Genomic DNA, 14,654 nt, shown 5'->3' on the forward strand with positions numbered 1-14,654 from the left:
CATCTTATACTCTGAAAAATACAGTATATTTAATCTGTAACTAATTTATTTAATGTTTAAGTTTATATTACTTTTTGTAAATTTATGCTTAATTTTGAAATATAAGGTTTTTGAAATTGATTTGATGATTTTGATCATTCAGATAAAAACTTTAAAAAAGGAATTTTCATGTTCTTATTTGCATTTTGATGTATTACTAGTTGAAAATAACTCCTAGCTGCATGACTAAATGTTTATTCATTCATTTTATGCCACTTAATACCTGTAGCTGCTTGAGAAATTCTTAAAGTATCAATAAAACGTAAAGTCATAGTAAAATATAATGTAAACCTTCAAGCCCCCTTCAAAATAGCCAATCAACTAAATAACTAATAGGTTAAAAATAAACCCAAAGTAAAATCTGCAATGGAAAGATATTAAGTACATACATATTTATTTATTAGATTTTTATTCTGCCTTTATTATTTTATTGGTAACTCAAACCTTTGAAAGGAAATAAAAATAAAATTTCCCCTCACAAATACTTCTTAGAGCTATGAGATTCAAAGATGGCCACTCATGTATTATTCTTGTTGGCTTTATAAATATTCCACAAGTTTATATGAATGTAGTGAGATCACTTTTGGCAATTCCTAGAGATAGGCTTGTATGATTTTATGATATAGGACAGGAATGTCAAACTTGTGGCCAGTGAGCCGGCTATGTCATATGCTGGCTACACCTACCTCCATTTTAGCAAAGGGGAGAAAGGTCATGATTCGTCACGTGATGACGTGTCATCGCGGGTTTGACACCCCTGATACAGGGTTTAGTATCAGCAGAATGCTAATGATACCTAGGGTGTATTACAATTTACAAATATAAATTGTAACTGTTGCCAAACATCAAAATTTTGATCACGTGACCATGAGGTTGCTGCAACGGTCGCTAAGTGGGAGCCATAGGGGTGGCTGGGGGAATTACGGACATGGGAGTGGGCCGGAGCATTACGGTCTTAACAGGGAGGGGCAGATATGGCGGGGACTTTAGGGCTGGCCATTACCGGGGAAGGAGGGCTCGCTACGTCACAGAGATCCCTCCTTCCGGCCCTATGAGTCCCACTCCAAGGCCAGGTGGTGTGAGTAATCAGGACCCTAGCCTCAGGCTGCTGGCGCTAAATGCCAGGTCTGTAGTTCATAAAGGTCCTCTCGTTCGGGACTTAATTCTAGACGAGAGGGCAGACCTGGCATGTATTACTGAGACCTGGCTGGGCCCGGAGAGAGGAGTCCCCCTCGTAGAGATGTGCCCAGAAGGTTTTCAGGTGCTCCATCAGCTGAGAGCTCAGAGAAGGGGTGGGGGTGTGGCCATTGTTATCCGAGAGTCTCTAGCACCTCATAGGATCCCTGCTCCGGAGCTTGTCGGGTGTGAGTCCCTGCTGGTGAAGTTGGACCTCAAGGGTCAAGTGGGTCTGCTACTAATGTACTTGCCTCCTAACTGCGTTGCAGCAGCCCTCCCCTCGCTCCTCGAGTCGATAGCCGAGTTGGCAGTTGAGTTCCCCAGACTTATGGTTCTGGGGGATTTCAATCTGCCTTCGCTCGGTGATCACTCTGACGGAGCGCAGGAGTTCATGGCTTCCATGACAACCATGGGCTTGACCCAAGTAATCCGAGGACCGACCCACTCAGCGGGTCACACGCTTGACCTCTTATTCCTCTCGGAGCAGTGGAATTGTGACCTTGGTCTGAGGGGTAGTGAGATCTTGCCCCTGTCATGGTCAGACCACTACCTATTGAGGCTTGACTTTCAGAGACCAAACCCCCACTGTAGGGAGGAGGAGCCGACCAGGTGGTTCCGTCCCAGGTGACTTATGGACCCTTTGGGGTTCCAGACGGAACTTGGGGTTATTCCTGATACTCTCGCCCGCAGTCCGGCGGAGACTCTGGTTGCTGCCTGGAACCTGGCAGCGACGAAGTCTCAACCAGATTGCGCCTCTACGGCTGCTCCGAGGCAGTGGATCCTGGAGGGCTCCTTGGTTTACTGAGGAACTCCGGGAGAGGAAGCGCCAAAGGAGACGCCTAGAGCACTTATGGAGGTCCAGTAAATCCGAACCGAACCGAGCACGTTTAACAACCTGCACCAGAGAGTACATTCGAGCAATTAGGACGGCTAAGAGAACACATATTGCCTCTCTGGCTGCGTCTGCTGAGTCGCGCCCAGCCGCCCTGTTTAGGATAACCCATTCCCTCCTAAATAGGAGGGATATGGGCAATCCGCTGCAGGGCAGGGCTGAGGATTACGTCCAATTCCTCGCAGACAAGGTTGCTCGGTTCCGGGCGGACCTGGACTCCAATTCTGCAGAACCAGCTGAGGCACTAAGGGATGATCTGGTAAGCCATCTCTGGGTTGAGTTTCAAGCTGTTACCCCTGAGGATGTGGACAAGGCAATGAGAGCTGTAGGAGCCTCCACATGTGTGCTGGACCCGTGCCCCTCCTGGCTGGTTGTAAACAGCAGAGAGGTGACACGAGGCTGGATACAGGCAGTTGTTACCGCCTCTCTACGGGAGGGGGTCTTTCCCCCCGCTCTAAAGGCAGCGGTGGTGAGACCCCTCCTGAAGAAACCATCCTTGGATCCAGCTGTTTTAAATAACTATCGTCCGGTCTCCAACCTCCCCTTTGTGGGGAAGGTTGTTGAGAAGGTGGTGGCTTTTCAGCTCCAGCGATCCTTGGAGGAAGCCAGTTATCTCGATCCTTTCCAGTCAGGCTTCACACCTGGCTGCAGCACAGAAACTGCTTTGGTCGCGTTGACCGATGATCTCTGGAGAGCCAGGGATGGAGGCCATGCCTCCATCCTGGTGCTCCTTGACCTCTCGGCGGCTTTCGATACCATCGACCATGGTATCCTTCTGCGACGACTGCGGGAGGTGGGGGTGGAGGCACTGTTTTACAGTGGTTCTCCTCTTACCTCTCGGACAGGTCGCAGTCGGTGTTAGTTGGGGGGCAGAGATCGACCCCTAGGCCCCTAATGTATGGGGTGCCGCAGGGTTCGGTCCTGTCCCCCCTTCTTTTCAACATCTACATGAAACCGCTGGGTGAGATCATTCGACGGCACGGGATAAAATACCACCAGTATGCGGACGATACTCAGTTGTATCTGTCCGCCCCGTGCCAACTCAACGAAGCGATGGATGTGATGAGCCAGGCTGTTAAAGACTGGATGGAGGTCAACAAGCTTGTGCTCAATCCAGAAAAGACCGAGTGGCTGCTGTGTTTCTCTCCCACGAATTGGCCAAGTGTTCCATCTCTCAGGCTGGGGGGGGTCAAACTGTACGCCCCTCAGACAGGGTCCGCAACTTGGGAGTCCTCCTGGACCCACAGCTGACCTTCGAACATCATTTGTCAGCTGTGACCAGGGGGGCATTTGCCCAGGTTCGCCTGGTGCACCAGTTGCGTCCCTACCTGAACCGGGAGGCCCTCACAACAGTCACTCATGCCCTTGTGACCTCTAGGCTGGAATACTGCAATGTGCTCTACATGGGGCTGCCCTTGAAGAGCATTCGGCGACTCCAGCTAGTCCAGAATGCGGCCGCGCGAGCGATCGTGGGTGCACCTCGCTTCACCCACGTAACACCTATCCTCCGCGAGCTACACTGGCTGCCTGTTGGTCTCTGGGTGCACTTCAAGGTGCTACTTATCACCTACAAAGCCCTTCATGGTAGTGGACCTGGGTACCTGAGAGACCGCCTACTGCCAATTACCTCCACTAGACCGATACGATCGCATAGATTAGGCCTCCTCTGAATTCCATCATCCAGCCAGTGCAGACTGGCAACTACCCGGAGGAGAGCCTTCTCGGTGGCTGCTCCGACCCTCTGGAACGAACTCCCCGTGGAGATTCGGACCCTCACCACCCGCCAGTCCTTCCGCGCCGCTTTAAAGATCTGGCTGTCCCAGCTGGCCTGGGGTTAAGATTCTAACCCCACCCGAATTGTGTGACTGTTGTGTTTTCTTTTTAATATGTTGTATTGTCTTCATGTTGGAAAATTGTTTGTCCTTCCCCCCCCCCTTTTTGAACTGTGAGCCGCCCTGAGTCCCCCCAGGGAAAAGGGCGGCATACAAATAAAGGGAAATGAAATGAAGTGTGAAAATGGTCACTAAGTGTGAAAAATGGTCATCAGTCACTTTTTTCAATGCCATTGTAACTTTGGTCACTAAGCCCATTATACCATCTTTCTTGCCACAGTTCTTAAGTGAATAACTGCAGCTGGTATTTTGTATTTTGGATAGAACCTTTTTTTAAATTGTCTTAGACTATTTTAAAAAAGATTCTATACAAAATACCAGCTGCAGTTATTCACTTAAGAACTGTGGCAAGAAAGGTGGTATAGTGACCAAAGTTACAATGGCATTGAAAAAAGTGACTGATGACCATTTTTCACACTTAGCGACCTTTGCAGCATCCTCATGGTCACGTGATCAAAATTTTGATGTTTGGCAACAGTTACAATTTATATTTGTGAATTGTAGTTATGTTGAAATTAAAAAAAATATTACAATACTATTTTTGCGTTGTATGAAAATTTTTGTTGCTCCGTGTAAAATTTTTAATCAAGCCCCCCCCCCCCCCCGGTCAAAGGTGTCCCTCTTTACCAATATGAAAATCTGGTCACCTTACCCTAACCCTTTAGAAAAAAAAACCCCAGGGGTGTTCTAACTTGACAGCTTTAAGACTTGTGGACTTCAACTACCAGAATTCTTCCTCTCGCTCTTCATCTTTATGATGTGTGGATGAGCGTGGCGAAGGAGCTGGAACCGGTTCTAAACTGCATTGTAGATTTGTGGAACCTCTTCTATAGAAGAGATTAGAACTGGCAGGAACCCACCCCTGAAACAATCATACCAACAATAAAAACCAGCACATATACCATTCAATAAGTGGGCCATCATGATGGAGATTTTTTCCCCCTGCTTTTGTAGTATTATGAAATGTTGTTATCTGAAGGTGAAGTCACAGCTAGAAAAAAGGCTTCATTATGTGTTCTGTTTGGAACAGCTGCGTTATTTAAAAATGATTACTGGTAATTTTATCCTCAGTAACCTCTGATTCAGTGTAATAAAATCGAGTATTAAAATTAGCAACTTACTGATTTATTAGATCATGCACTTTGCTTTCAGCATCCTTAATAGTACACATTACTTTATTATTTGCTGTTACAGTCAAGATGCCTGTCATTTGCTTCTAGTCTCAGGAATTTTGCTTTATATACCAGTAGTTCATGAATATTCTAGATTGAGTATGTAGAAGAAATGAAAATCCAATTTAATGATCTTTTGGGACATCCAGGACATTGCTTATGTCTTTATTCTATCTTCTAACACATCCTAAGAGCCTTTTTTTGGACCATTAATAATTTTTCAGCACTTTATTGAAGCATATTATTCCATATATATGCACAATAATCAATGAAATGGGAAATAAGAGGTGTCATGGCCCAATCTGGTGCAGTTTTCTGTTATCCAAAAATGTTACTAGTCACAATCCAATTATAAATAATCAAAGATATCACATAAAATCTTTTTATATCATTATCTTAAACTGCTCTGCTTCACCATTTCAAGACTTCAGATACTTTAGAAAATAAGAACAACTCTTTTAACAAGTCAGATTATTCTAAGCATTTTATACCAAGGTTTCTACTTTGGCTTGCTATAATTTTCTACAAATTCAGGCAGATTTTTCTCATCCTTTGCTACCTGATCCTTTCCTAAACCAAGGATGCCAAGATTTCATCTGGGGAATTCTGTGTAGAATTCCTTAATTTAATGGAGATACTTACATTTAATTATCTATATACGTATATAAAAGCCAAATATCACTCACTCAACATGAAATATCCAGAACCGTAAGGCCTACAAACTTGAAATTTGGCATGTAAGTTCCTCTTGGCTTCTAAGTGCTTGCTAAGAAAGAATTTTTCAAAATGACCATCAGATCATTAGTATTTCTTATACAGTAATTAACATGCTCTGATGCTAAGGAGTTCTACTCACCCTCCCCACCTGAAAAGAACTCTGTTCCAACTTCCAGTTTCCTCACATTCCGTTACCTCAGTTTAAACTGGCAGACATTGTACTCCTACACTCAGGAGTCGTCTGGAGCTCCTTACAGAACTAAACTTTGCTACCACACCAAAATGTGCATGCCTTCCACCTATGGAACTGCTTCTGGACTTAAGGCAGTGGGAGAAATATTCCCTTATGTGTTTCAATCACTGACCACCACTGAGCCACCAGATTGAACTGGAGTAAGCCAGATTTCTCCTGCATTGCCCAATCACATAGTTTTGTTGTGAAGCATGGGTATCCAGCTAGTTATGAATAATAAAACTAGAAGCATATCAAGCATAACAAGTAATCATGCCCTTTATCCATGTAGCCAGTAATCCACACTGGAAACTTAGATATAATTCCTTCCTATCCTCTACCCAAAATATCATAGTATAAATCTTAAACCCTTTGCTCATATGCCATTATCTGGCTAGCGACCTTTGTCCTTTCCCAGTTTTCTTTAGAATTTAAAGCTAAAAAAAAAACTTTTTAGAAAATGTCTCGAAACAATTTGTCCAAAGAATGTAGCATGCTACTGCAGAAGTTGAAAAATTCTGCGAACTAATCTTGCATTTATTTGCTCCTTTCCTCTCCCATTCCCAATCTTTTATTGGATTATCTTTGTAACACCTCTTTTTGATGGAAATTTGTGGAAATCTTGTGAATTTTGTGGGTATCTTTTATGCATAAATTGCATTATGGAAAAGGTCGAAATATATCATTGCAATATCTCAGGCAATCGGAATGTAATGATTAGAAAACAGGTTTTCCCCATCTGTTCGTAATAAGACCTTGTGAATACCCTCGTAGTTCAGAACTGATCAGTTAGAAGCTCAACTTTCACTATTTTTTTAAAAAAAAACTAATCCCACCCATTCTTGCAACGTGGGAAGGAGAATCAAATGAAGGTTGTCTGGTGTGGAATTCTCTGTATTGAAGAAGGTTAGGATTAAACCAACAATTTAATTAGGCATGTTATGACTGTTACATGAGGTTCTCATCTGGAGAGCATTAATCATCATTGGCTAAGCCAGCTATAAAATCAAGGCCAAGTTGCCTGGACAAGAAATGAAAAAGAAGATGAAACACCCACAGACAACAGACTGAATTGAATAATCTAATGACAGCCAAGTTCTCAGAAAGAAACATGTGTAATAGTTAACACTTTGCACACTCATCTTCTCTTGACTATATTGTGGGACAAAAATTAAACGGTGAGGAAGGGAGCTAAGGCACATTGCTGGCAGGTGATGGCATATACAGTATAAGATTGGAGGATAACCACCCTGGTAATATGGTTAATGTTATTATGTCTTACAATAGCATTGCCATGTTGGGTCAGATAAGTGATTAAGTTCTCCATTGTAGATGTATTTTTGTTTCTTTCCAGAAGGAAATAAAATGGGTGAGACTGTCAGCCTTTCCCTTATATTTTGGAGTAACAATGGAAAGTGCCTGTGAAGTTTCCAAGAGTTGGCCTAATTAATTTACGAGCCTCCAGACAAAGTTCAAAGAAAACACACTCATTTATTAGGACTAACATCTTGGCACGGACTTCTGTGGAGCCGAAACTAAATCCCACTTAATGGCGCCTGAACTTTACCCTTATGTCCCCTCCCCGCTGGTTGAGGTCATTAATCACATTTTCCAACAGGACGTTATAGCAGGGTTTGGGACATGCACATTCACATCTCAGTACAGAAATATGAGACTTTTACTCTGGCCAAAAGTATTCATGGCACACCCCCCCCCCCACTTCCTCAAGTTGATAGTAGTCATGGAAATGCTTTAGACATTGACATCTGGCTCCCCTTTATTTAGTATTATATATTACTCTTTTTCTTTTTAATTCTTGGGGGGGGGGAATATTCATAGAAAAAACTACTTTTTATGTGTTTATTTATTTTCCATTACAAACAATGCAAAGACGGTGCTTTAATTTTAGGAATCAATATTTTTTTCTCTGTATTGGAACTGTGGCACAAGGCTAGAGACTTTGACTCTGGTTCTTAACCACATCTGATAATCTGACATGGAGTGTATAATTAAATAGGTAAACTTGTAGGCTGACTTCATCAGAAATCTGTGTGTCCAGGCTTCAGGCTTGGGATCAACTGAGAATCTAAGGGAGGATGGAATATATTGGTCATTGTTATCTGGGAGTCAATGAGGGCCTTCAGAGACCATGCACTGCAGATAATTGGATGTGAGATACTCTAATTGAAGATAAGATACTCTAATTGAAGATGTGCTCTAGGGAACTATTGGAATGGCCACTTTTGTATTACTCTCCCTATTGCATCATTCTTTTACAACCTGCTGGTTTCCATTAGTTATGGAAACCTCAAGCCTCTGAGTCCTTGACAATTTCAACCTACTACTAGGTAACATTGAACCTGGAGCACCTTAAGAATTCATGGCCACCAGGGTAATTATGGACCTATCCCAAGTCACTGAAGGCCTGATCATTACCTGTGGTAGCATTTTGGATATGATTTTTGTCTTGCAACTGTTGTGATTGATTTTGTACTGGAGGAGATTACCATCAGTCAGTGGCTGTGAAATCACTTCCCGATTGTTGGCTGTGTTGAATCACAATTGCTGCTCAAAGAGCAACTGGTAATTGTAGCCAAGAGGGCCTTTCTACAAATTCATCTATTGTGCCTATTCCAGGATTTGGAGGGCCCTCAGAGAATCACTCACAAATTACTCACTTCATGAATGGATTACTACAATGTGGAAGTTACAACTGGTCCATAATGCAGTTGTGCAGGCAATGATGGGCATGCCATGATATGCTTATGTGACCTCACATGTGACCTTCGTGAGTGCATTGGTTGACTTCTGGGCAGCAATTGCACTAGCAGACGTATATATCTCATCACAGTGCTTTATAGCACTCTGGTTAATTTATAATATCAGCATATTGCTCCCTCCTCTTACTGACCTCAAAAGGATGGAAGGCTGACTCAATCTTGAGCTGTTTAGGATCAAACTCCAGACTGTAGGCAGAATTTGCCTGCAATACTGCATTCTAACCACTTTGCACCAGAGTCCTTACAATTCAAGGTACTAGTTATCATCTTTAAAGGAGTTCCTTGCATATTCATTTAAGCGATCACCTTCTTCAAATGTTTATGCTTGTTCAGTGAAAACAGACATGTGCTTTGGATGCCTTTAATTACATGGTGACATCTATTGTGACATAGGAAGTGTGCCTTCTCCATGGGTCTTCTATGTGTGCATCCTCCCCTCCCCCCCCCTGATCCCATCCTGATGGCGGTCCGGAAATCATTGTAAATGTGGCTGTTCTCCCAGGCCTTAGTGCAGAAGGGCGCTTGATCCTTGTTGGACTTGATGTTATTGTAGAAAGTTTGTCTTCTGGGTGCATGTACTGTTTCCTCTTTTTATTCTTTTTGCTTTTTGTGTAGCATAAGCTGCCCAGAGTCATTTATAGTTTCTTAGGCTCTAAATTGCATTAATACATAGAATTAAATTTAAAAATCTCTACCTTATCACATTTCTGATGCATTTGTAAGAGAAGTTGGCAAGGTAATGAAACCATATTTCATTTTTTAAGATTGGAGCTTTTTTTTCTGACCTTGAGAGGAAAAACCCAAATAATTAATTTACCCTAGGATGTCCTAGGCATTTGCGATCTGTAACCATAAGAATACATCCTCTGTGATTTCTATAGAAAGTCATAAAAAAGTACAGAGCCCCAGGCAGAAGAGTCTGATCTATCAGGTATCAATTTATGTCATGACAGGTTGGCATTCACCATACAAAAGTAGACACAGGAAAGGGGAAAATTATGAATGAACAAGTCTTGACTTTTTAGAAACGGTTTGTTAGATTCTACAGCAGGAGAAAATTGTTTTAGAAATGCATGATCAGATGTTTTGCTACTAGCTTTCACGTTTTTTTTAAAAAAGAATCACATAAGTTAAGTGCAACAAAACAAAATGTTTATTATTTCAAAGAAATATTTATTTACAGAGACAGATCTAAATATACATTGAATAGGTTATATACCAAGTGTCTGAAACAAATCAATGGACATATTCAGTGCACATTGAAAAATTCATAGAGAATCCTTTTAAAACTTAATTGTAAGGAACAACTTGCCGTCAGAAATTGTAAATGCTCCAATACTGGACGTTTTTAAGAAGAGAGTGGATAGTCACTTGTCTGAGATGGTATAGATTCTTATACTTGAGCATGGGGCTCAAGATCTAAAAGGTCCTATTCTATTCTATTCTATTGGAAGTGGGAGGGAAAAAATTCAGAATTGGAAGAAAGATGGTTCTGCTTAAACTTGGAGGATATGACCTTTAAAGACCATTCAACATTGCAGTAACAATTTGGATATAAAGTGGATGGGTTGGCTTAATGCTTTATCATTTCAAATATATTCTTTACAGGCTTTTGTTGTTGACAATGTTTTTCACAAAGCAAACATTACATATAACATTTTGAAGCCTCACTCCATGATCCGAGGCTGGCCGTAGGAACAATAATTTGGCTCCAAGCCTCTCCGGGTGCAGTCGGTAATGTCTGTGTCGCAGGTGTTGCAGTGACATCCTGTCGCAACTGGGTAGGAATAAAAGGATTCTGCGTGATCAGCACAACCAGGGATCTTTACAGTCTCATATACTATTGACTTGAAAGTGCAGACATTCTGGACATGTTTCTGTGGAAGGATCGTATTAGCTCGATCCTAATTATGGGAGAAAACAAAAGAAAAGTTATTAGCCTTTCTGAAGTAGCAAATCCCAACATGTTGTTACTGTAGGAACAGATCTAAATCCAACGTTAAGCAAGTTTACCATATTATGAAATATTCACAATTTGTTAAATCAGATCTAAGTCACATTTTAGGGTCTGCAATAAACTATTAAATAAAAATATTTGTTACAAGGCTGTTTGCTCCAGTTCTGTATCTAGGAGGCAACACGGTATGGAAATTGCACCGTAGGAAAACATGCAACTCCTGAAATTGAACAATTAAAATAATAACAAAAATTAAAGCATTTTCCAAAAAAAGCAATACTTTGCTTATTCGTTTATTCCAGCTAGAATCTACATTTTCTTGAAGTTCAGCTATTTCATGCTAGTAAGTCAATAGAATTCAAGAAACTACTGATCTCCATCACTTGCCTCAGATAAGAAATATATTTATATTGGCATGTGATAAATTTATAAGTATTCTTTTTTTATCTTCTGTTTCATAAAATAGATCTTCAACAAGGAATTAGCAGTCCCAGAAGCATTCTTACACTAAGAAATCAGTCATAAATGCTACATCATTCAGAACTACACAAACAAGGAATATCTCTCTAGGCTCTTGGCTGTTAGAATTTTTATTTCAACATTAATCTCTACCGATATTCATGAAAATTATTTCCAGAAACTTGAGCTAAGATTTGATGTGGCAATTTTGTCCATGCTTGAAATGGCATTCTTTCCGAATAAAATGCATAGAATTGCTCTGTGGAGATATCTATTCAAAAGGATTTTCCACTGGACTAATATTGCATGGATCTTAAAATCATATCATCATTTTCTGAACTTGACAGAAAACATTGTCAGAATTGTGAAGTATGGCTTATATCTATAGTATTTGAGAAGTAATTTAGTTCTTTTAAGATCCCCTTCCCCCCCCCAACCTTTCTGTATTCTTACCCTCGTGAAGCAGTAACCAGAGCACCAGGTTGCATTCACCAGGATGCAAAAGCCACATTCTTCCTTCTCCACAGCTATTGTAATGTTGGATAGCTCGCAGGAATGACAATAAATCATTTTCCAGCAAAAAAATAACAAAGCACAGAGAGTGGTTGCCTTCATCCTGTAATTCAAATCCAAGAATTTAGGAACCCTTAAACAGAGGAGTGCACTTTTCTAGAATCCTCTAGAAACAGTCAATTACCATGTTTGAGCAGGAAAATTATTTTAGAGTTATAGTTATATAACAAGTGATCCATTCAGTATTTTGTTGATACTGTATGTAGGAAAGAGAAGACCATTTAACAGCGGAATAATTAAAAATAGTAATAGATGAACAACCTTTTTATTCCTAACATTATTTTTTTAAAGAATATAGTTAGCAAAAGAGACAGAAAATATTATTACTATTAGTATTTTCTTAAAAAGCATACACTTTTATAAAGAGTTTGTCATTTGCCATACAATGTAAATTAAGAATCTGATGAAAAATTACCTGTCCTAGAGTTGCTGGAATTAGTTGCTGCAATTAACTTCTGAAAGCAGAAAGACTCCAATGTCCTTTTTATACAAAATCAGAAGTAACTGACACCTGAAGGATTTACAGGGTATTAGACAGCTGACATTATGTTTAATCCCAGTGAAAGAGCATGAACTTAGAGCCAGACACCAAGAAAAACCTTGTAAAAAGAACACCATGAACATTATTGCTGTCATGCAAATTACCAGTAAAAATAAAGGCTGCCAGAAAACATGACAGGATATATATATATATATATATATATATATATATATATATAGATAGATAGATAGATAGATAGATAGATAGATAGATAGATAGATAGATAGATAGATATAGATATAGATATAGATATAGATATAGATATAGATATAGATATAGATATAGATAGATAGATAGATAGATAGATAGATAGATAGATAGATATCGATATCGATAGATAGAGATAGAGATAGAGATAGAGATAGAGATAGAGATAGAGATAGAGATAGAGATAGAGATAGAGATAGAGATAGAGATAGAGATAGATATATAATGTAATTCGAGTATGTGTGTGTAAAAAAATAAAAATAAAAATATTGGGTTTCTGTCTGGATGGTCTCTTGTGACGAGCCAAAGGACAGAGAATGGAAGTGTGACCTTCCTCCCATATTTGGGCATACCAGGGGTTGTGACTTTATATATCGAGTACCTTCCCCCAAGGTGGCCTTTGTGATATGTGCCAGGTTCTACGAAGAAAACTGTGAAGCTCAATGAACAAAAATATATTATACACTAATAGAAAAGTGAAAATTATATCAATTACAAGCATTGTTTTCTTAGCTACTATGCAGATGTTGTCTTTCCTTTTCCTCCTGAATGCTTTAGGATGGATTGTTATTATTTTAAAAATCCAAATTTTAAATCCTCTATTCGATAGTGTATCCATTTGGATGAACTATCTAGAAAAAAAAATCCTGAGGTTAAACTAGGATAATTTGGACCAGAGTTATGGTTTCAAATGAAATCCATACAGTTCTCGACCTAAACTGCTGTAATCTGTAATGTGCTACATGGAACTGTCTTATCCCAATTGACTGTGCTAAGCAGGAAAGCAACTGGAGTTATGAGGAAGTCAAAGTTCTTGAACACACATAACATATAAAAGACAGACTTTTTGAGATTGAGCAGAAATAGGATCCAAATATGAACTATTCAGCAAATCCCAGATTCAAACAGCAAAACAAAAGGCAAAGATAAATAGAAAAGAAGGGATAGAATCCAGAACATATGATTTTGATCGACTTTAAGGGTTATTTATTCCAACACCTTGCCCAGATTTTTTTTTCTAAATCAATTTTGAGAAGTAGCCGTCCAAGTTTGTGTTAGCTTTGTGAGTTTGACTAGACAAGAAGCACAACCAAGAATGCTAGCTCTAGCTTTATTGTTAGACTATAAATATTTTTACAGGACTGAAATACTGTAATTCCTCTCCCCCCTTCCTTTTACACGCTGGAATACTAGGGAATATCTTTTCTAAAATGTTTTCTACATAATCTTTCTTCTGTGGGCTAAGCCATCTTTTGCATGCCATTGTCCAGTCTGTGGTTTTTCCTCTTGTCTCCCAAGCTCATTCCCATATGCTATGACAATTTGGAACCATACTGAGATCCATCCCTATTCTAGGCAAAATATTTCATCCCTCAACAGATCCATTGCTTAGCACAGGAAAATTTCTCCTAATATTCAGTTGGGATAATATTAAGTTTCAATTCATTAATATATATAATGGCCTGTGTCTTGCCCCCATTTTTAACAGAGAACATATTTGATCTGGTTGTATTTCTAGATATTTGTCAATAGTTTGATACCTCCACTTTCTTTTGGAAACTAAACATACCCCACTTTGCAGATATCTTCAGTGAGCAAGGGATTGATCAGGTACCACCTCATCATAACTGCCCCATTGACCTGAACTCTGGAGCCAAATTTCAGTTGGGCAGATCTATCCCTTTTAAAGTTTACTTTGTGGAATTTCATCAGCAAAAATCTTAAGAGAAAGTTAATCTTCCTCGGTACACAATCTGAAGAAATGGTGAGCCCCAAAGAGATCCAGTTTAATGAACATTTCACAACATACATTTCGCAAACACCCCAAAAGTTCAGTGATCACCGGCAGTTGATATCTATTCCAGAGGGAGATCTGTTCAAGAGTCAGTAATCATTGAAAAATTATTGTTTCCTGATTTCTCTTTTATAAACATAGGAGCTCACAGTCCCCATTTTGCACAAGCAACTTCATGGATTTGGGGTGCTCTGGTTCCTTTTTGAAAAGTGAAGGAAGGCC

General features: G+C 40.1%; 1 protein-coding gene across 1 annotated transcript; it reads right to left on the bottom strand.

Moving 5' to 3' along the window:
* Positions 1-10,567: 10,567 nt before the first annotated feature.
* FSHB (follicle stimulating hormone subunit beta) lies at positions 10,568-11,931 on the bottom strand. The gene is made up of 2 exons (XM_032234215.1): positions 11,770-11,931; positions 10,568-10,804 (listed from the first exon to the last, which is right to left on the bottom strand). The coding sequence occupies exons 1-2, from the start codon at positions 11,929-11,931 to the stop codon at positions 10,568-10,570; spliced, it is 399 nt and encodes a 132-aa protein (XP_032090106.1).
* Positions 11,932-14,654: the final 2,723 nt, after the last annotated feature.

This window comes from Thamnophis elegans, chromosome 1 (assembly GCF_009769535.1).
Source record: "Thamnophis elegans isolate rThaEle1 chromosome 1, rThaEle1.pri, whole genome shotgun sequence".
Classification (NCBI taxonomy): domain Eukaryota; kingdom Metazoa; phylum Chordata; class Lepidosauria; order Squamata; family Colubridae; genus Thamnophis; species Thamnophis elegans.

Excerpts from the sequence above, each read along its gene's own strand:
- FSHB (XM_032234215.1), bottom strand. The coding sequence starts at position 11,931 with ATGAAGGCAACCACTCTCTGTGCTTTGTTATTTTTTTGCTGGAAAATG. Across the intron at positions 10,805-11,769 it reads CTGGTTACTGCTTCACGAGG|GATCGAGCTAATACGATCCT; the intron begins GTAAGAATACAG and ends TCCCATAATTAG.